Source organism: Chroicocephalus ridibundus, chromosome 1, assembly GCF_963924245.1.
Source record: "Chroicocephalus ridibundus chromosome 1, bChrRid1.1, whole genome shotgun sequence".
Taxonomy (NCBI): domain Eukaryota; kingdom Metazoa; phylum Chordata; class Aves; order Charadriiformes; family Laridae; genus Chroicocephalus; species Chroicocephalus ridibundus.
Window position 1 is genome coordinate 220,071,596 of NC_086284.1, and position 21,520 is coordinate 220,093,115.

General features: G+C 61.2%; 1 protein-coding gene across 10 annotated transcripts in view; it reads right to left on the bottom strand.

The window, feature by feature from the left end:
* Positions 1 to 21,520, bottom strand: part of SBF1 (SET binding factor 1) — an 86,894-nt gene that overhangs the window by 16,118 nt on the left and 49,256 nt on the right. For 6 of the 10 annotated variants that reach the window (XM_063323801.1, XM_063323796.1, XM_063323800.1 and 3 more), the window contains exons 3-23: positions 19,348 to 19,485; positions 19,002 to 19,136; positions 15,946 to 16,056; positions 14,053 to 14,076; positions 12,815 to 12,920; positions 12,131 to 12,263; positions 10,725 to 10,833; positions 9,745 to 9,858; positions 8,953 to 9,030; positions 8,456 to 8,569; positions 5,837 to 5,965; positions 5,540 to 5,638; positions 4,318 to 4,522; positions 3,852 to 3,964; positions 3,207 to 3,356; positions 3,025 to 3,093; positions 2,345 to 2,503; positions 1,884 to 2,143; positions 1,023 to 1,195; positions 730 to 803; positions 423 to 618 (exon numbers count right to left, since the gene is read on the bottom strand). In XM_063323801.1, coding sequence (XP_063179871.1) covers positions 423 to 618; positions 730 to 803; positions 1,023 to 1,195; positions 1,884 to 2,143; positions 2,345 to 2,503; positions 3,025 to 3,093; positions 3,207 to 3,356; positions 3,852 to 3,964; positions 4,318 to 4,522; positions 5,540 to 5,638; positions 5,837 to 5,965; positions 8,456 to 8,569; positions 8,953 to 9,030; positions 9,745 to 9,858; positions 10,725 to 10,833; positions 12,131 to 12,263; positions 12,815 to 12,920; positions 14,053 to 14,076; positions 15,946 to 16,056; positions 19,002 to 19,136; positions 19,348 to 19,485 — 2,689 coding nt within the window. The remainder of the gene's footprint in view (positions 1 to 422; positions 619 to 729; positions 804 to 1,022; positions 1,196 to 1,883; positions 2,144 to 2,344; positions 2,504 to 3,024; positions 3,094 to 3,206; positions 3,357 to 3,851; positions 3,965 to 4,317; positions 4,523 to 5,539; positions 5,639 to 5,836; positions 5,966 to 8,455; positions 8,570 to 8,952; positions 9,031 to 9,744; positions 9,859 to 10,724; positions 10,834 to 12,130; positions 12,264 to 12,814; positions 12,921 to 14,052; positions 14,077 to 15,945; positions 16,057 to 19,001; positions 19,137 to 19,347; positions 19,486 to 21,520) is intronic. The other 4 variants (XM_063323802.1, XM_063323803.1, XM_063323799.1 and 1 more) reach the window with 1 other exon arrangement.

Consider the following 21,520-nt stretch of genomic DNA (forward strand, 5'->3'; position numbering starts at 1 on the left):
GCATGGGAACAGGTCAGCCCAGGCCCGTCAACCCGCGCTGGACCACTCTCGATGGCCTCACCCCACAGAGAGCCCCGTAAGATAAAGTGGACAGAAACAGGCAAGATTTACTACAGCCAGCCCACGGCGACTCGTAGATGATGCCTAGGATGGGCGTGAGTAATGTATCATCTGCCAAAGGTGGACACCAAGAGCAACCACCTCCTTTGTAGTACTGGGAGCAACCATCAAGCTTGTGGTGGTTGCAGCAGCCCCCAGCAAGGCCCGGTGCTGGCTGGTCACTCACCCAAGGCAGCCAAGGCAGAAGCTCCTGCAGCAGGGTGAGCTGCAGCCGCTGCTCCAGAAGAGCCACCCACCACCTCCTCCCCAGGCATTACACCAACCCCTGGAGACAGAGGACATGGCGCACACAAGACCCTTACCCAGCGGGTCCGTGGGAGTGCCTTTGAAGATGATGCGGTAAGTGGTGAGGAAGATGGCTCCTTCCGCAGGGAGGAGAGGTGGACCACCAATATTCCCTCCAGCAGCTTCTTCCCGTCCATCAGGCATGAGGCACACGCGGAGCCCTTCCATCACACACTCCTCACCCACCAACAGGTTGGGGCGCAGCAGCTTTGGCTACGGGGATGCACAAGAGGAAGCTCAGGGCCATGCAGACCACAGAAGGGGACCTGACAGCCCCACACGGCACCAGAACCTCCCCGCCACTGCAGCAGGCCAGGCCCCTACCTTCTGGATGGGAGGAAGCCTCTTGCTCTCCCTGTGCACCGCGTCCAGTGTCTCTATGTGCATCTGCACAATATCTGTGGACAAACGTCAAGTTAGAGACTGCGAGCAAAGTCCTGCCCTACACACCACCCAGGGGTGCCAACCCACCCTGTGGCACTGTCTGTGCCTTCTCCTGGCCTTCCCACTGCTTCCTGCAGAACCATCTCTTGAGCAGAACCCTGAGCTGATCTGGAAGGATCCCCAGTGAGAGCACGCGGCCGCCCATTGCCCAGCACCGCTGCAACGCGTATTACCAGGGATCATGACGTGCAGCCCCTTGAGGTGCTCGTTGGTGACTCCACTCTCCGTGCAGACTTTGTCCACAAAGCGGTTGATGAATCGCACCACGTAGTTGGCCACGTCAGAACTCTCTGCATCCTCAAATCCACTTTCTGTGTCATAGCTCTCAGCCACGCTGCCAGCGATGCTGTGGTACAGCAGTAGGGAAGAGTTAACCCGGAACATCTCTCCTCTGCTGTAACCCACGTCAGGCAGAGCCCAAGGGACTTTCCACTCCTGATACGAACCCATCTCAAGCTCTCCAGCTTCCACTCTGGGTATGAAACACCCCCGGGCACTGCAACCCGCATCAACCCTGACAGCAGCTGCATGATCAGCGGCTGAGGGAGCTGGGGGTGTTCAGCCTGGAGAGAAGGAGGCCGAGGGGAGACCTTCTCGCTCTCTGCAGCTCCCTGAAAGGAGGGGGTAGCCAGGGGGGGTCGGGCTCTGCTCCCAAGGAACAGGCAGTGGGACAAGAGGAAACAGCCTCAAGTTGTGCCAGGGGAGGTTTAGGATGGATAGTAGGAAACATTTTTACACTGAAAGGGTTATTGAGCATTGGACCAGGCTGCCCAGGGCAGTGGTGGAGGCACCATCCCTGGAGGGATTTCAAAGCCGGGCAGACACAGTGCTTAGAGATATGATTTAGTGATGGTTTCTGTCAGTCGGGCCAGTGGTTGGACTCGATGATCTGAAAGGTCCCTTCCAACCTGGGCAATCCTCTGATTCTATGATCCAGATGCCCCAGGTACCGCACCAAGGAGCTGCCGTCCCCAGTTGAGGTTGCTCTGGTGTCCCTGCAGCACGGCCCTGCCCAGCTCTCCAGCCCAGCTCACCTGTTGGTGACGAAGCTGTTGCTGACACTCTCCACGTCCCCCAGCCCGGAGCTGCGTAGCAGGCGGTTCTTGCTGGTGTCGAGGGGCAGCAGCAGGTAGCTCATGCGGTTGGCGTAGTGGATGGCCTGGCTGAAAACAGTGCTCTCCTCCTTCTGGATCAGCTCCTGCTGCTTCTCTCGGCTCATGGTGGGCCAGAGCCTCAGCTGCTCCGATGCTATCTCCAGGGCAGACTTGGCCTCCTGGGGCCCTTCTGTGCTCTCCTGAAGGAGTTGGAAGGAGATGTTGGTCGTCTGCATGGACAGGAGACTGCCAGCCTTCACCCCCCTGCTCCCACAGGGATCCCCCAGAACCTCAATCCCTCAGGCTGGTTTCAGCGTCCTTATCAGACCGTGGACCTCTGGGGAGAGCTGCTTCTGAGCAGCGGCTCTCCAGGGACACCGGCACCGCTGTCACCTCCTCACCTCATCCACGTGGTTCTCCTCGTTGTTGTCCAGGTACAAGGCTCGGATGTGGTTCTGCACGTCGCAGTAGAACATGGCCTCCCAGAACTGGATGTTGGTCCACACCACATGCTCCTGCACACAGCTGTAGGCAAACTGCGTGATGCCCGGGCTCAGTTTCTGGGGAAGGAGAAGGTGGAAGAGAGTTTCATACCAATGTGGCCTTTGCGCCAAGCTCCCCTCTCCACACAGTCCTTGCTCTAGCCTGCTCCCGGGAAAGGCAACGCACCCTTGTGCTGGCAGGAGGGACACTTGCGTCAGAGCTCCTCCAAGCATTCCCTGCAAACTCTTCCCAGGTTTGCCCGGCACCACCCAGCGCCCCGCAGGGCCTCACGCCACGGAAGCTTTAGGGGAGGCAGAACCTTATCTCATCCCAGCTTCACCGAGAGATGAAGCTGGCGCTTCAGAGCAGCCCCAGTTTCTGAGCACCCTTCCCGCAGGTGTTCCAGCCACCTCGGGAGCCTTGGTCTGGCCAGCCTGGAGAGTGGTTGGGAGCTACAGGGCAAGTCCCCGCACTCTGAGAAGCAGCGAGGGGACAATCTGCCCTCAGCCTGGCTGCAGCGCTGGCTCTCAGTCCTCCAGCCTGCCAGCCTCGGCGGCCTCCCAGGAGTTCTGGCTCTCAGGACACTGCAGATACTCACTCGGCAGAAAGCGGTGACCAGCGGCAAGAGTGCGGCTGCAATCCCGTGCTCGTCCATGGCAGTGCAGTCCTGGGGAAGAGAGCAGAGGTTTCAAGAGGATTTGCTGCAAGACCCCCAGACGCACTCCCCGCACCGTGCTGTCTCCCACGAGGGGAGACAGGCTCTGCCCAGCCCTCTCCTACCTGCAAACAGCAGTTCATCATGCGGATGATGAAATCAAACTGCTGGTGATCCAGCACCGCCCGGTTCTGCTGCACGTGGAGGTTCAGCTCCTGGGTCAGGCAGTGCCTGGCGGCTCGGCCCTTCATGGCGCGCAGCACAGCAGGGAACAACTGCAGCGGAAAGAAGAAGTCAGAGTGTAAAAAGACAGGGCCCAGCTGAGCTCTGGCCAGACGGTGAGTTCAAGGGCAGCCCACACGGAGGAGGTGCAGGGGGGACTTCACATCCTGGCTGCGCTGGCTGACACCAGGGTGTTTACAGACAGCGCATCCGCACTCGGAGGTGGAGGCAAAGCAGAGCAAAACCCCGCACCTGGGGTGGTCAGCAGGGCCGGGGAGGACCCCAGCCCGGTTATCTCCACGGGACAGACCCCGAGGGGCACCGGGAGATGCAGAACTATTGCTAAGCTGGCGCAGATCAGCCCAAAGCCCAGGGAAACAACAAGGAGGAACAGGACTGAGAGGGGAACACGTGCCCAGGGGAACAGAGCTGGTCAGCAGAGATCCGGACACGGGCAGGGAACGTCCTCTCCAGCCTGCCACCGAGGAGGGGCAGAGCAACCCCCCCTCTCCTCCCCTCGACCACCAGCTCCTCAGGAGCCCCCTCACCTTTTTGGCTTCTAACATCTTGTTCTCAAAGACGTAGGAGATGCAGTTTCTGACCACCTCCAGGCGACGGGCGCTGTTGGCCAGGGCGTTGCCGTTGCGCTCCATGATGGCAGCTGGGGAGAGAATCGCCTGTTAGTTCCACCAGGGCAGGACTTTCACCCCCGGGGTGGGGAGAGATGGGTGCCCCCTCCCTGGCTCTGCGTGGGCAGAATACTGGGGTCTTCTGGAGGAAGAATACTATGGTGTCTTCAGCCATCCCCTCACTGGCTGATAGACTCCAGGGAGCTCTAAGCACCCCAAGGGACAGAAGCTAACGGGGACAGTGCTGCTGCTTCTCCAAAGCAGGTTTTGCTGATGTGGGACCCTCAGACAGGCCGTAGTGTGAAAAGGAGCCAGTGACACCACGGCAAAGCTCCTCCTGAGCAGGGTTTCTCTCCACAGGGCAAGACCCTCTGCGCACACGTACCAATGGGGGGTCCTGATGGCACCATGCATTTCTTCTCTGCCTTCACAGCAGGAGGAGCCGTCTGCAGCTTGGCCGTGGCCTGGTCAATGATCCACTGCACCGTCCCCTCATCCAGACGGGGAAAAGGCTTCTGGTGGAGGCGCAGGTGACAACCTTCCGTGGGCTTCTGCACCTTGTGCATGGTCACCGCGGGGTACGGGTTCTCCTGGCACAGCAAAGACAGCTTCTTTTCAGGCATGTGGCCATCACGCATCCTCTGGCAGGGCTGGAGCCCCAGCAAGGCATCCTTCAGCAACCTCTGCTGCTCTGAGGCCAAACACCCTCCCAGCTGGTACCTACAACCCCCAGAAACCGGCAGCCCCAAGGGCAGGCTGTGTGGGCAGCAGTGCCGGCACGCTCTGCTCCCAGGAGCCGCAAGGACAGCTCGCTTTGTCCATGGACACAACAGCGAGCAAAGCACCACACAGGAGCTCCGGCCTGAGACAGCAAAGGGCCCCATGGGCGCTGCTCTGCTTTCAGAAGACCTTTGCTGGCCCACCCTGGATCAGACAACAAGTGCTGCAACTGCTCTGGAGCAAAGGCATGGGGTGCCTGATGCCCAGGCCAACTGAAGCTGAGGAATCACAGAATCACAGAAGGGTTTGGGTTGAAGGGACCTTAAAGGCCACCCAGTGGCACCCCCTGCCCTGGGCAGGGACACCTCCCACCAGCCCACGTTGCTCCAAGCCCCGTCCAACCTGCCCTTGAACCCCTCCAGGGATGGGGCAGCCACAGCTTCTCTGGGCACCCTGGCCCAGGGGCTCACCCCCCTCACAGCAAAGGATTTCTTCCCAAGATCTCATCCCAATCTCCCTCTTCCAGTGTAAAACCCTTCCCCCTCGTCCCGTGGCTCCCCTCCCTGAGCCAGAGTCCCTCCCCAGCTTTCCTGGAGCCCCTTTAGGGACTGGAAGGGGCTGGAAGGTCTCCCCGGCGCCTTCTCTTCTCCAGGCTGAACCCCCCCAACTCCCAGCCTGTCGAATCCCGCTCCTGGCAGCAGCTCACACCAGGCCAGACCCTGCTGGGCCCGACAGCAGGTGCCCTGCGACGTGTGACAGCGCAGGGTGGGACAGGATTATGCTCCAGGAAGAGTTTACGGAGGGAGGACAGACCCAATCTATCCCTGCCCCAAACATTCCCCCCTTGAGCAGTTTCCCCCTCCTGCGCTCGGGTCTCCAGGACTCACATTTTTGTAAAGTTTCTCCGCCAGCTCCTTGATGTGCCGCAGTATTTTCTGCTTGTTCCCCTCTTCTGCGCGCATGCGCTTCACTTCGTAAGCCACAAGCTGGGAGACGAAGAGACAGGTGAGAGGAGCAGCTGGGCAGGATCCGGCCGCCCTCCCCATAGCCCAGCTCCATCCCCGGGTGCAATGCTGCAGCCAGAGTGTCCCGGCAGATCCCCGGCTGTCCCTCGAGGGGCAGGGAGAGCTGAGGATGTGCAGGACAGCTGGGCAGGGGTTTGCTGCTCCCATACTGCCGCTTACCTCATCGAACAGGTCGATGGAGCGGTACGGGGCCCCCCGCTCGGTCACGAAGCCAGCGAACGCCATGCCCTCCAGCACCTTGGTGAGGAAGTCGTCCTCCGTCAGCCCCCTCTGCCCAAGGAAGGCTGCCTGGAACAGGGGAGAACGCGCCGTCAGCAGCACTGCCTGGGCGTCAGGTCTCCCAGCTGACATGGCAGCCTGGGTGACACCATCACCGCAGCAAAGGACAGGGGCCCGTGTGGCAGTGGGGCCATGCCATCTCCTTCCCCGTTCCACGTGGGCACAGGGATGGGGTCTGCACAGAAACCTGCGTCTCTGGCCCGCGGCAGTGACACACTTGCAGCAGGACAGGCGCGGTGGCAAGTGAGGAGCACCAGCCCCAGCCCTGGGGGAAGCAGGGGCACAGCAGCTGCAGGCTCCTTCTGGCAGCTGTGACAGGGACCTCATCCTGAGCAACGCTGGTTCACCCCCCCTCCTCCCCAAACCTGCCTTTGAAGGAGCCTCTCGGCAGCGCCACAAAGGGAGCCTGAAGCACAGGTTTCCTGTGTCTGCGGAGAATCACAGGATGGTTTGGGTTGAAGGGACCTTAAAGGCCACCCAGTGCCACCCCCTGCCCTGGGCAGGGACACCTCCCACCAGCCCACGTTGCTCCAAGCCCCGTCCAACCTGCCCTTGAACCCCTCCAGGGATGGGGCAGCCACAGCTTCTCTGGGCAACCTGGCCCAGGGGCTCACCCCCCTCACAGCAAAGGATTTCTTCCCAAGATCTCATCCCAATCTCCCTCTTCCAGTGGAAAACCCTTCCCCCTCGTCCCATGGCTCCCCTCCCTGCTCCAGAGTCCCTCCCCAGCTTTCCTGGAGCCCCTTTAGGAACTGGCAGGGGCTGGAAGGTCTCCCCGGCGCCTTCTCTTCTCCGGGCTGAACCCCCCCAGCTCTCTCAGCCTGTCCCCACAGCAGAGGGGCTCCAGCCCTCCCAGCATCTCCGGGGCCTCCTCTGGCCCCGCTCCAACAGCTCCGTGTCTCTCCTGCGCTGCAGAAAGCCCTTAGGCCTCTCCCCTCGGCAGATGGACACAGGAGCTCATCCCACCTGAGCACCGCCGGCTGCAGCCCACCACGTTCCTGCAGGAGCAGCTGGTGGGAACAGCCCTCGCTCCTCCCAATGCCGTCGCCCGCTCGCTGCACCCTGACTCAGCGAGAGGGGCAGGACAGGGGTGCTATGGCAGGGACCGCTCGCCCACAGACCTCGGGCCACTCTGCCATCTACGCTCGCCCTCCTGGCCGCTCTGGGGAGGAGCTGGCCCAGCCCCATTCTGGGGCAAGGAGCCGAGGGGCGCAGGGCTTGGTGCTGGAGCCACGGGCGCTGCACCAGAACACGGGCTGCTGAGTCCCGCGGCCCTGCACCCGGTGGGAGGAGGCAGAGGTGCTGCTGTGACCAAGGCAGCAAATAAGTGAAATTCAGGCTATTTTGTACCATATACCATTTCTGTGTGCAATGATTTTATGAAATGTAAGTTCACGATGTAGTTTTATGTTTTATGAAAGGGCATTTTCTCATGTTTACTGCGTGTTTATGATTTTATGGAACTACTGAATCTTTGCTGGGAATAACCTTTTATTGAGCATTAAAAAAAAAATAGTTCAAAACCCTTATGAACACGCTGCTGACTTTAAATGTCCGGGACCAGCGCACATGATACAGTGCCGAGCAGCACTGGTGATGCACGAGCCCCGGCCGTGCACGGTGCGTGCGTGGTCCCACGCAGCTTTCGTGGGGACAAGGCATCGTCCCCTTGACCTCGGGGCAGGCTGGGCAGAGGGTTCCAACAGCCGTAAGGTCCTCAGCGACCTGCACGACTGTGGCAGGGCTGCCGGCTGCAAGATGTGGCCACCCCAAGCCACAACGCTCGAGTCCCTCTGCTCTCGCTCCCCGTCTGTCGCCTTCTCCTGTGTCAGGTCTCCTCCCAAACGCTTCAAGCTTCTCCCCGCTCTCCCTGTCCCGCCAGCCTTTCCAGCAGAGAGGACACCCCAGAAGCGCCCGGGAAGGCAGGCCCTGCCTCCTTCCTCTCCCCACATCTTAAGAAAACCCTCTCCCCTCCTGGGGGACCCCCCTCCCCACCAGGACACGAGGGACACCTTCTCTGAGCCTCAAAGGCTGCTGGACACCAGGCACCCAGGACGCCAGCTGCATCTGACCACACACGGGCATAAACAGGGAAGCGCCATCTGACCCGCGAGACCTCGGGACGGTCAAGGATAAACAAGGGCTGCAGGTGGACCCGGGGAAGAGGTCACTTGCTGCAAACACAGAACTGCCTTCTAGATATAGCTGTATTTGTGCAAACCTCTTCGCACATCAGCCCGTCCCAACCTCTGCTCAACCCACCTGGGGAAGAGCTATTCCACAGGAACAGTTTGAAAAAATAATTCTGTTGCACGGAGAGGAGGTGGTGGAGCAGATGGAGGCACCGCAGACACACGCTCCCTGCCCTCCCGCGTTGCCCAGGGCCCATCACACCGCTCCCAGCAGCTGGTTTTCCCCCAGGGGGCTCAGACTGGAGCCAGGTTGGTGCCAGAGGTGCTGGGCAGCCCCGACACACATGTGCCCGTGCTGGCGCCTCACCTTATGGAATCGGATGACGGGCTCAGGATGGATGCGGATGATGTGCAGACACCAGCGATAGCCCTGAAGCAGCTGTGCAAACAAGCGGAGGAAGACAGCCCGGATCTCCTTATCCTGGGAAGAGGGAAGGACAGCGTGGTCACAGCGTAGTCAGGTGGAGGGTGCAGACGAGCCAGCCCACAGGACAGGAATTTACACCCAGCACAGAGGCGAGGGGATCAAACCACACATCAGGGTCAGCTTCTGCTGAGCGGGGCAGGAAACTCGGCAGAGATTCCAGGGAAAAAGGGACACGGCAGGCTGGGTTCACCGTCCTGCCTCCCCTTCACAGCGGCCCTGACACTGCACGCAGCGGAAAGGGAGCTCTCACAGCCCCGGGGTTTGCTGAAGTACCCAGAAGTTTGGTGTCTGCCTCCAGCAAACCCGGCACCGCTGGTTTCCAGGCCATGACCGCATGGTTTCCAGGAGGGGTCCCTCTCCCTCCCCGCTCCACTCACCTGCATTTTGAGAGAAGAGGCGGAAATCGTTGAAGGGGGGAATGCAAGATCTGCCACCTCCAGCTCTGGGTCCAAGACCTGCACAGACAAGGCACACAGCAGGCTCAGCAGGGGTGTAGTGGGGGGTCTCCGCCTTCACAGCTGGAAAAAGCAAAGCCGCATTCTCCAGGGACCCAACAGCACCCCAGAAAGGCCCGAGGGGCTTGGAAACAAACCCAGGGGGCTGGAACCACCAGGTACCAGAAAACACTCTGTCGTGCGAGGGAAGCCTCAAGGCCGGACCCTTCCTGGCAAAGCCCTGGAGCACGGAGCCCGGGACAGCTCAGCCGAGAGCAGCAGGGAAGGGGGAGACGTACGGGAGGGCTGGGGGCTCGGCACCGGGGGGCTGTGACAGAGCCAGTCCCCCTGCTCTCCCCGACGACAGCCGAGGGGCAGAAGCTGACGCGTGCAGCATTTGTCTGGCGCGGCTGCCCTGGGCACACTCTGGCATGGCCGGGGGAACGCGCCAGCAGCCAGAGAAGCTCCGGAGCCACAGCTGCTTCCTGCCCGCAGGCTGGGAGCCAGCCGCCCGATTCCCAGAAACCTTTGGCAGAAAAACCCTCTCTGGCACTGCCACGCATGAGGCCATCAGCACCAGGAAAGGTCTCCTCTGACATGGTCAGCAGGACCTCGGGATATGGACCTCTGCTCTTGGAGGAGTTCCTGCTGCTCCGCTCCCAGCTCCCCTCGGAAATGTGTATGGCTCCCGAGGTGTTCACACTCCGCAGAAGGGGGAAAGGCTGTGACACTTACCATGGAGAGGGCTTCCCGGGTCTGCTGGAGCAGGGGTTCGGGGAGCAGGGAGATATGTACACACTCGGGGACATTCACTGTCCCCCCGTCCAGGTCTGCGATGACAACATCCAGCTGGAAGTGGCAGGAGAGGTGTGAGACACGGCCCGGCTTTCCGACACCCCACCACCACCTCCCACTGGGTGACGGAGTGCTAGCGAGGGGGTACGCCCAGCTCAGGACAGGAGGGCTTGGCAACGGTCTGTCTCCTCTCCATCCCCTGCAAACACTCTAGCCGCCCTCAGGAGTTATTTTCTCTTACCCCCTGTCACCAAACCCAAATGTTTGCCAATATGCAAGCCATGAAGGGATCCTATCACCAGCTGTCGTGGTTTGGGCAAAACTGGTTCTGTTTTAGCTCAAACCAGGACACCAGTGAAGGTGGCAGAGGGAGGACAACCTGGCAGGAGAGGGATGCAGCTTTGCGCAGCAGGCGCCTGCCCTGACTTTGTGGCATCAGCCCGGGTGAGGCGTCAGACACCGAGCCCGGCCCACCACAGAGGCCATCCTGCCTCACCAGAGCGGCACGCTGCGCCTTGTTCAGGAGGCTGCGGGAAAGCTTGTTTCAGTTTAGATCATTACGCTTTGACTGAATTCAGCTTCTGAACTGCAGTCTGAAGTGCCAACCCAGCCTCTTGGACCAGCGCTGCCAGCTGAGTTTCAAAACCAAGTCCCCGGCTCGCCCCAGCCGCTGGTGCGCAGGCTCGGCAGCCCAGAGCCCCGCCGCCGCGTGGCCCAGCCGGCCCTGCTTGGCTCGTGCGCCCAGCTGGACCGCAGCCCGGGCTGGCCGGCACCAACAAGCGGAGCCTGTGCGTGCCGGCGTGCTCAGCCGGCTGCCCTGAACACCCTCAGCACAGCGTTTGCTGCTATCTGAGCCTCCTGGCACGCGACCCCTGCTTCTTCCTTGGACCATTTCTGCTCCCGGCAGAAGGGACTCTCACCAGCTCCTGCGTCTCCGACTGGAAGATGGAGTGGACCCCGATAATGAAGGGCGTCGGGGTGCTCAGTACCTCAAGGAGCTGTGCAGGCAAGATGGGCACGTAGGTGAAGCTGCAACCAAAAAAGAGCATCGCTGCAGCTGGTTGAGCCCTGCTCCCCACCCAAGCACCGTCCTCGACACCAGCTGATGATCCCCCCCCAGAGGTGGTGGGGTGACCGTGTCCCCGGGACAGCAGGCTTTCTCCTGCCACTCGCAGCCCTTCAGACAGTACGTGCCCTACAGCTGCGCAAGGCTTCTGAGGGCTCCTTGGACACTGACCACGAGCATTCTGTGGCCCTGGAGTTATAATCTAAGTCTGACCAAGGGAAAGGTTTCCAGCAGAGCAATTTAACTCCAAAAGAAAGCTTTCTTTGGAATACAAACAGCCCTTCTGCAGCCCGGGGCTATGGCAGGCCAGCATGGAAACAGTGCAACAGGAGCCGGCAGCAACAATGGCCTGTCTATCCCCACTGTCCTACTTGGGAGATGCGCAAACAGCCCCAGTAGCGGCCAGTCTGCGAGCCGGTGTCCCCCTCGCTGGACGGGCCCCACGGGTCACAGCATCACCCGCTCCCCGGGGCTGGGGCGAGCGGGGTGCCAGCCGTCCCGCAGGAGTCACCGCAGCGGCTTGGCCACCACCACCACCGGCCCCTTAACAAACGCCCTGTATATGAGCGTGTCCCCTCCTAGGGAGGGCAGAATTTGTACCACGGCTTTCTGGAAGCCTCCCAGTGTCCAGCCTCCCCGTTCAGCCAGACTCCGTGCCCGGGGCTGGGACGGAGGGCTGCCAGCAGGAGCGGCGCACTGAGGCTCTGTGTTCTGCACGGGCTGCAACGTGGCTGGGAGAAGGGAGAGGGGATGGATTCTGGAGAGATAAGGACCTCTGGCCTCTCTCACACGGACCACGGGCACTGCTGGACCACGTCCTGTGGCCGGACGGGCTCACTTCCCTCTGTCAAGGGTCACCATGGCTAAGAATAGTGCATGCCAGCAGCTCCTGCAGCTGCAGACACTGCTGGTAATGCCTCGCTCCTGCTTCCAGTGCTACAGCCCTGGAGAGGAGGGAGCCAGGGCTGGAAGGTTCATACCCCTTTGCTGCCGTGGACACACTCTGGAATTACATTGCTGCGCACGACAAAGACTTCAGGAAAGGGGCATTCAGCACAGCCAAGACCTGTGGGCATTCGCCCTTTGCCGGCAGCACCCAAAACACAGCCATCGCAGCTCTGAACCCAGGAGGCAGCGAGAGCGGGAAGCCCGGGGCAGGCAGGGCAGCCCGCATGGGCTCGGCAGGCGGCTGTGCGCTGGCTGGCTCCAGGTCGCTGTCGGAGGGGCTGAGGGGCTCCAGGACCGATGGGGTTCCCTCACCTGTACTTGAGGGGGAACATAAGCGCAAGGAGAGCCCGGCAGGCGTCAGTCAGCCTCTGGTAACTGCTGGAGAGAAACAGGATCTTGTGTTCGGTAAGTGCTGCACAGAAGAGATACAGCACGTTGGTGATGCCTGGAGAGAAAGGGAGAGAAGAGCGCTCAGAAATGAGGGTTCCCCTCTCGCACCCCACCAGAGACCACTAATCCCCACCCGGGCTGGATCCCACTCCCCATCTCCACGTTCTGCACAGCAGAGGAGCTCAACTCCCTCTCAGAGAGGCACTGCTGGGTCACCCATGTACGCGCTCCCCCAAGGAAGCCCCTCTTCCGAGAGATGCTCAGCAGCTCTCCCAAGCTGCCAGTGTCCTTTAATCAGAGGCGCAAGGCTAATGGCAGCAGCACACCTCCAGGCACTCCTTCCTGCCCCCCAGGCTGTTTCCTATGAGATTTGGCAACACGTCTGTGCCCGAGGTGCCCGGTTCCTGCCCTCCTGGGAAAGGAATGGCAATGTGGGGCCGGGGAGGGCTCAGTCGGAGGTGGCTGCAGCTGGAAGAGAGCCCTGAGCTGCCAAGCTGGGCTCAGGAGTGCGGTGGGAAGCGACGTGCAGGGAACTCCAGCCCAGGACGCGGCCAGCTGGCTTTGGCACCAGCCCCAATGAGAAGGACGTGTGGGGAGAAGTCTCACCGAGCTGGCGGAAGAGCAGGGCCACGCTGCAGCTGCTGACGGGAAGCGAGTCATTGATGGGTGTCTGGATCACCTGCCTGTCCCCTGCTCCCAGAGAGATCGTCCTCTGCAAGAGAAAACAGAGCTGGTCACCAGGTGGCCACCCCAGCAAGGGGTGAGCACAAGCATCGAGGACAAGCCTCGCCAAGCCAGCAGCAGCCCCGATTTCCCCAGCACTTGTGACCAGGGCGACGGTGCCCTCAGCACAACCCTCGCACCCAACAGGGCAGCGTGTCCTACCACGGCAGCACGGCTGGAGCCCGGCTGCTGCAGGAAGAGGGACGAGCACCCTGCAACAACACACACCGTGTACTTGGCTGTGGCCACGGGCTAACGGGAGGAACGAGATCTGCTGAAACGGCCAGCAGTCCCAGCCAGCACGAGCAACTCCTGGACGGCTGTCAGAAGGCGGCAGCAAGCCCTGAGACCCGCGCGTCGGCACAGCACACAAGGGCTCTCCGGGATCCAGCACCCAGAGGGAACGGCTCGCCCACGCCATGCCCAGCCAGGCAAAGGAGCTGCATCAGCTCCGCAGCCTCTCACGTCGGATGGGGCTCCTCCTCGGACGGCTCCCGGTGGAAGGGCTGGGGACGGACAGACTGGGCACGGTCTCATTGCTTCTTCTCCAATGTAATTTTTTCCCGGACCTAAGCTCATTCCCAGTGGCACGGGGAAGCGTACACATCCCCAGCCTCTCCCCAGGCTGCAGGACCAGCTGACGGGCCCTCTCCTCCTCTTTCTCCACCTCTCCAGGGAAAAGACTCCTCTGCAATAGCAGGTTTCGCCATGCAACCCACCTCCTCGCTCAGCCCCTGCGGCCACCAGAGCTCACGCCACCACAACAGCCCAGAAATCTGCTGCTGAACGCCTTCTTCCTGGCAGAGCAGAACCAACACCCCTGACCTGGTCTTCCAGACCGGGCCACCGCGTTCTCACGAGCCCCAGAGAGCGGGCTCACAGAGGGGCGAAGCGTGCACAGGAGCCTGCTGCAGTGCAGGAACGCAGCCCCATACCAGAGCCCCCGTCCCCGCTGCCAGCAGCGGCACACGCGGACACACGCACACCCGGGGGGGCTCCGAGACAAACAGAGCCCAGAGCATCCTCTGCTGCACCAGCTGCAGCCTCTGCCACCCTCAAGAGCAATAAAAGGGAGGCTGCTAACGAGGAGACAGACCCAAGGAAAGAAAAGGTGTGCATACCGCTGCTTCGTCGTCCGCGTCAAGCTGAGATAGAGACAGACAGAGATAGCACAGTCAGTTAGAAACACACAGAGACAGCAAGACAATGGGGATGACGAACACAGGCAGAGGCCAACAATGAGCAGGGACCAGCACCCTTGGTGAGGAGACGCACATACACACACACACACAAAGCACGAGCAATGGCTACTGCACTGGAAAGGAGCGGTTGGACACAGCAGGAGAACAGGTAAAGCACAGGAGGGACGTGCCACCAACACACTGCCCTCCCTGCAGCACACTACTTGTTCCCACAGCACAGGGCGATCCTGCAAGAACTGGGAGGTGAGGAATAATTGTGCCAAAAAGCGGTGTTCAGCGAGCCACGGCGGCTTGGGGAGCCGCCCTCTCCCGTACTGCCGCTCACACGTCCCACCGGGGAGGAACCAGATGGAGTCGGACAGACCCGGGCAGAGCCTGCAGGGTTGCGATTGCTCTCGTCCTCCGCGCGAGCGAACCCGGGACGCTTGGCACGCTGTCACGGCCCCAGATTTCTCCTCCGGAGGACTCGGATCCGACTGCCATCCATCCCTCTCCCACCCTCCCAGGACCTGCATGGCTCCGGATCACCAGAGGAAGCACCAAAACTGTGGTGGGCCATGACGACAGCCCAAGGGGCACCGCTTCTGCCCAGCAGAAAGCCCCCACCCAAGAAGCCTGCACAGACCCAGGGGTTCCTGACAGCAGCCTCCCCTCGGGGTCACGGGCTGCTGTGGTGGAAGAAACCGCTCTCTCAAGACAGCAGGGACCTGCAGCGCTGCCCCAGCCCTGCAAAGGCTCCTCCGCTTGGGTGCAGACTGGGTGCAAGAGAATTAAATGGCATTTTTTGCTGGGGGAAGTGGAGCTCAGCTGAAAGTGAAGCCACTGGAGGAGACAAGTGCATGTCTGACGTTATGTTCCAGGTGTTAGCATGGCAGAAGAGCTCCAGGGCGCTATGCTGCTGTCTCCAAACGCCTCCTGCCAGAGGGTCCAGCTGGGCTCTTTCCGCTTCTGTCATCTCCAAGTCAGCTTCAATTAGCCCTCCCTTACCCATCTGCTGCTCAGATGAGTGCGACCGAGCCCAGCTGGCCTTCCCGGAGCAGGAGGAGCACTGCCAGGGCAGCACATGGCTCAGAGGGGACAAACAGGAGGGGTCTTCGATGGCCTCGGTTCTGGGCACAAGCGAGGCCCCTGCTCCTCCAGCCCGGTCCATCAGGATGCTGATGGCCACGCACAGGCACAAGCCAGTGGTGTGAAGAGGGAGCTCCAAACTGCTCGTCTGGCAAATGTCAGCCTCGCTCGGCCCGTCTCCCCAGGGCTGCCTCGTCCCCGCTCTCACAGATGGCCCGTGGCCACTTGGCTCTGGAGCAGCTCTGCAGGCAACCAGACAGGCCTGAGCGGAGGAGCGAGACCTCCCTGGTGCAGGAATGACCAGAGACCATGGAATTGTTTGCACAGATCGATGGGTGACTACGTCAGCCAGCTCGTGGTCAAGCCACCCCAGCTCCCTCGTGGAGGGAGCAAGGAGCCAAACCCGAGCTGCCTGGGCAGGGCAAGCTGTAGCTAAGCGAAGCAGCAAGTTCTTCGCAGCTGATGTAGGAGCTGAGCGGCTCCAAATCGCAGAGGTTTGTTGTTTCTGCTCAGAAGCACTTGGGAAGGCACTGCCTGCACTAGCCAAGCACTTGCCAGTGGCAGTGCGCTGCGGCAGCTCCTCCGTTGCCAGTGCGCTGAGCCAGAGTCTGCCCACGAGCCTGGCTCAGCTCACCACAGCCCAGCAAAACCAGAACAGAGCTGAGGGAAACACCCCTGCTGCTGTCAGAGCTGCTGAGGAGGCAGAAGCAGGAGAGGCGGAGAGGGAAGGGGCAGGTCACCCACCTGAGCTCCCCCGGTGATGGGGATGGTACACGTCAGGAGGTTCCCAATGACGTTCTCCAGGGACACGCTCAGTCCGTCCACGTAGATGGTATAGATCAAACCCAGGCTGTTCTGGAGAGGAAAGCACAGCACAGCTGAGCACCAGGGGTCACAGGTGTGTACAGGCACAGCTGGGGAGGCTCCAGTTGGGAGCACCGTCACATGGAGGGCACCCAGTGCTTGTCAGACTGTGACAGTCAACTCTTGGGTGCAGTGCTCAAGGTCTTCCCCCCCAGACCTCTCACAGAGAGTCCTCATCAGCAGGGACGGGATATTTGGTACGTACTCAGTTTGCTCAGCCAGCAGCACCTCCCCAGCCCAGCACCGACCCCACCAGCGCCATCCACAGACGTGCCCCTGGGCTAGAGCCCAGCGGGAGCAGCCTGGAGCAAGTTCAAAAGCTCCAGGGGCAGAGGTGACTGAAAAGAGCTGGACTTCAGCAGCCCCACGCGCCGCCGTCCCTGCAGATTCACATCAAGTCTCACAAAACCCCCAAGCAAGGGACGGGAAGGAGCCCCACGTCTCCAGCAAGGGCTGGGCGAGACGCCTGGCTGGGCCCTGCTCCGCTGGCATCTGGACACGGCCCTGAACACCAGGCTTCGGCTTTCCGTCAGTCAGCCCCAGAGTGGTCAGGCTGCTCAAGTGGGTGATCTTCGGAGGTCCCTTCCAACTGAAATACTTCACTTCTACCCTATCCTACCCTACCCTATCCTACCCTACCCTACCCTACCCTACCCTACCCTAATTCTATTTTATTTCTACTTTATTTATACTTTCTTTCTTTCTTTTCTTTTCAGGAAGCAACACCAGCTCCAGCACCGAGGGATTTAGGGGGCGCAAGCATGGGGCAGACGTTCTACACAGCTCTAACACACAGATGAATAAGGAATTTGAGGAATTTGTCTCCAAGGCACCCTCTGGGTGTGTTTTTTTTAACTCAAACCACCTCCCCACGTCAGTGAGGAAAAGAGAAAACACAAATACTGGGGCTTTGGAGAGGAGGAGGCCACTGCACGCTGGAATAACCGAGTGAAGAGCGAGCTCACGCTCCTGCACGTTCCCCATCAGCGGGGAAGGCTCCTGGTGGAACGTGCCCAGGGCCTGACCTCACGCCGAGCAAGAGGCAGACTCAGTCCAGCACCGTGCTGACCAAGAGGACCACCAGGTCCAGGTCTTGGGCTACAGAAACCTCTGATCAGAGAAGAGAAGGAGCCACAACAACCCGGGGCTTGTGCTGGGGAAGCAGGAGGCTGCACTGCAAAACCGGGCAGTGAAATTTTCACAGTTCAGCCACGGGGCAAAGGCAGGGGCAGGGAGAGGCAAACGGAGGTTCTGCCACCCTCTGCGCCTGCAAGTGGAGCTGCTTCGGCTCCCCTCGGGCAGCTCAGACCCCGCACCCACAGCCCACGCTCCAAGACCCCCTGGGGACAGCCAGCGATGAGTCTGGGTTTGTGTCACAGACGGACAACTCAAGGAATGAAACCAGGCAGCCAAACGCGCAATGCAAACGCTACTGGGCCTCCTGGCAAACCCAGCCAGGTACGCAGGGACCAAAACGAGCCATTTCCACGCGGTCTGCAGGGGAGAAGCTCTGGCAGGAAACATCTGCCATTTGGACCCATGTATCTGACCCGCTCCCCCCAGTCATCCCCAGGCACGGCCGGGTCCTGCCCAGCAGGAGCGGCAGACGCTGCAGCCCCGCTGATCTCCCTCTGCTCTCCCAGGCCTGGAAAACGAACAGCTCCTGTCTTGTAAAGAATTCCAGCGCCACGGAAGGCCAGGCGTGGTAAACCCCATCCCAGACACGAGGATGACCATATGATGCAACTGCTCGCAATGAGGGAAATGGACGGACGATCCAGGCTCATTTCTGTCGACACTCCCTTCTATTTCGGGGTCACTGCTCCCGCTTGCTGGAAGGGAGTCGCGGTTTCACACCACCAACCAGCTGAGACAGGCTTGACTTGGGCTCAGACAACTTTCCCAACAAAATACCGAAGTGTACAACCTTTTTACTGCGCGGGTGGTTGAACACCGTCACAGGCTGCCCAGAGAAGTTGTACAGTCTCCATCCGTGGAGATACTCAAAACCCAACTGGACGATAATACCCTGGACAACCTGCTCCAGCTGACCCTGCTCGAGCAGGGGTTGGACCAGAGACTCCAGGGGAGCCTCCGACCTCCGTTACGTGGCTTGGGGGTGGGAGTCTGCGAAGCCCAAAGTTTCTGCTGTTTGAACCAGCACCAGGCCAGAGAACGGAGTGATTTTTTTTCCCCTGTCAGTTATTAATGCCTTGAGCACTGAACACCCAGGGGGAACACCATGTGCTCCACTCCCAGAGCGGGCTGTGAACGAGGGGTTCAAGAACAGGGCAGAGCCCAGAAGCGATATCCTCGCGGTGGGAGGGGAAGAGGGAAGGACAGAGCCCGGCCTGGCGGAGAAGGCTGCCCTCCTGCAAGCCCACACCTGGGCACGCCAGCGGAGAGCCCACCGTGAACGCCGGGGGGGCTCCTGCTTCGGACTGCGGGAGCAGCAGGGCAGCCAGGCTGCCCGCTCCGGAGGGGGCTGCCCACACCCCCCTGGCACAATACGCACGGAGGCAGTTTGAAACACGCCAGCTTGCAGCCCGTGCCCTCCCCAACCTTTCACAGCTACATAATGCAGCACGTGTAAAGAAAATAAAGATGGCAAAGATAAATGCTCCCACAGGAACGGGCTGTTCTTCGTGTTTTTTCTATGAACGAAACAGGGCCAAGGCCACCAGCTGCCTGGCGTGGCCGAGCCCTGGTTTCAGCGTGCAGGTTCAGCGTGCCCCGGCTCCTGGGGCTGGAGTGGGACACGGACAGCAGGCTGGGGACGGGCCGCTCTCCCATGGGTGCTGCCAGGGTGCTCCTGCAGCTTCTGCTCCTGGCAGCGACTACGCAGCTCCCAGTTGCTCCCGGAGCCAGAAGGTCTTTACTAATGTTGCTCCCCTCTCCCTGCTGCCCGCCCTGGACGCAGTGCATTTCGGACTTACCCTGAACACCTCCGCATGGTCCAGCCGCGACACCAGCACCAGGCTTTTGGGAGCAAAGAGCTGCGCGGGTTGAACGGGAGACGACGGCTCCTCTTCCTCCTCCGCCCCCTCACCATTCCTGGGGTGGCTCTGAGGCTGGGGAGACACGCAGCAGCCAAGTCCCGGCGTTAGAAAAAGGATGCTCTTCCCCCTCCCAAGCCTCCGATGCCAGGGCGCGGATTCCTCCAAGAGGGGGAAAGCAGGAACCACTGGCCAAAGCCGAAGGCAGTCGGATGCCTCCCAGACCGTGCTGCCCAACCGCCCTTCCCACCCTGCCCCGCAGACATGGCCTGGCAGCCTGCAGTACCTGTGCGCTCTCGACGGCCTCCCAGAAGGTGAAGCAGGCGCAGTAATGCCGCTCCGAGTTGATGTCGGTCAGCACGGCCACGAAGAAGGTGGGGGGGTTCCTCTCGGTGAAGAGCTGCCAGCCGCTGGGCTGGCAGAACTGCGAGAGAGCACAGGGGAGGGCGGTCAGGGGGGGTGTCCTGCCCCCGCCGCTGCCCTCGCTCCCCCGCATCGCTTCGGCGGTGGGAGCCGGGAGCTTCGGGGGACTGGATGATGCGAAAGTAAACCGCTGGGTACTGACACCGCCGGATACCGACACCACCGGGTACCGACACCATCGGGTACTGACACCGCCGGGTACCGGCTCCCAGGGACAGGGAGCTTGGTGTGGCAGCACATCACCTACAGAGTATATAGGGAAACAGGGCTGTGCCACCTTCCCTGGCAGCTGCCATGGTCCAGAGAGGGGGGTACACTGGCCAGAGCCTCCCATCCCCTCTGTGGGGGAGAACTGGGCAGGTGCCTCCCCCTCCAGGAGCCGCTTGGAGAAACCCCAGCTTGGAGGAGGGTGAGGGGACGCCCCGGCCGAGCCGGGCACCCTCTGCCACCCTGCGCCCATCCCGGAGCCGCAGGAGCTCCCCTGGCACAGGGGTTGCGAGGAGCGGGGCTGTGCTGTGCAAGGTGACTACCTGCAGCCCGCATGGAGCCTGTGAGGGTTGCCAGGCCCGGCGAGGTCCCTGCAGGCCACCAAGGTGCTGGGTGGCCACACGCGGGCACGGCAGGGACTGCAGGGAGGAAAGGCGATGTGTCCCAGGGCTGCCCCAGGCACTGGCGTCTGCCCCGGGAGGTGGCACTGCTCCCTCGGGACAGGCAGCGGGACAACACCAGCCCAGGCTGTGCCAACACCGCACCCCAGGCAGCTCCCACCACCGTTTTACTGGTTTCTGGGGACTTTCCAAACGCCCTCCCCAGGGCCCGTGGGTAATTCCAGCCAGCGGCCACAGGACTCCCCCTGGGTTTCGAAGTCTCAAGGGATTTTTCTTTATTTCCTCAGCATCTGCACTTGGCTGGTGAGGAGCTGTGGAAAATTCCCGACACTTTTGGGACCTCACTGAGAGTGGGACAGCTCAACTCCTCCCGGGGCCGCAGCCCAATGCACTCTGAGGACAAGGTGACTTGAGCAAAACGGAGGACGGGAATAAGGCAGCAACGAGGCCAGACGGGCAGAAAGGGCTGACGTGCTGCAAAGCTGCAGAAATCACTGCTCCAGCCCAAACCCTTGTGAACTGAAGCTGGTTTCAACCAGGTGAACTTTTCCAGCTGTTCTCCGCTGCCCGTGCCCACCCTCAGGCTCCACGTTCATGCCCACACGGCAGCACGGACCCTCCTCTCCTTCCAGAGCGGCCGGGAGCAGCCGCAGTGCAGGAGCTGGGCTCTCCTCAGCTGCCCAGGTGTCGCAGCGGGAAGGCGAGGCCTTCCCGGCCTCTGCCACGTATGTCCCTGCAAACCTGCGTCCCGGGGCCTCTCCCTCCTGGTGCCAATTTCAAACGGGGCTGCCTCCGCCCGGCCCCGCGCAGGGGGAGGGATGGCTCAGCAGGGTAAGTACACAGCGGCACTCTCCCAACCAGAGTTCCTCTGCTCGCTGGGCTCCGCAACGAACCCGTAGGTCACGGCTCTGTGCAAACATTTCCCAGGCGTCGCAGAAATGACGAGAGCAAAAGCACACAAAGCTGCTGCTCAGGAGGAGTTTGCTGCTGGGTCCCACCCAGCACTTCCCGACTGCCGCATCCCGGTGCAGAGAGAGGCATGCACTCCATGGCCGCGGCATCAAACCTCCCCTGCGGAGACAGGAACGTACAAGCCAGACGTCAGGGGTCAAGTGTGCTCTTCCAGAGGCCTGAGAAATAGAAGTCCAGATCCCCTGGACTGCTCCTCTACCAGGGAAGCGCAGGAGGACATGGGCATCACCACCGCTGGCAGGCACAGGCTCTGCTCCACTGCCTGGTCATGTCATCTCCTGAGCCAAGGAGCCTCAGCCCATTCCAGAGGGAATTATGCCACCACTAAACAGGATAGGGAAACAATGGCATGAGACAAATGTGAACACACTTCAGCCTCTTCACTCGGGTTTCACCTGCTCAGGCCAAGGCATGGCTCCACCACCTTCTGCCCCCGACACGTGAGTTTGGCAAGGG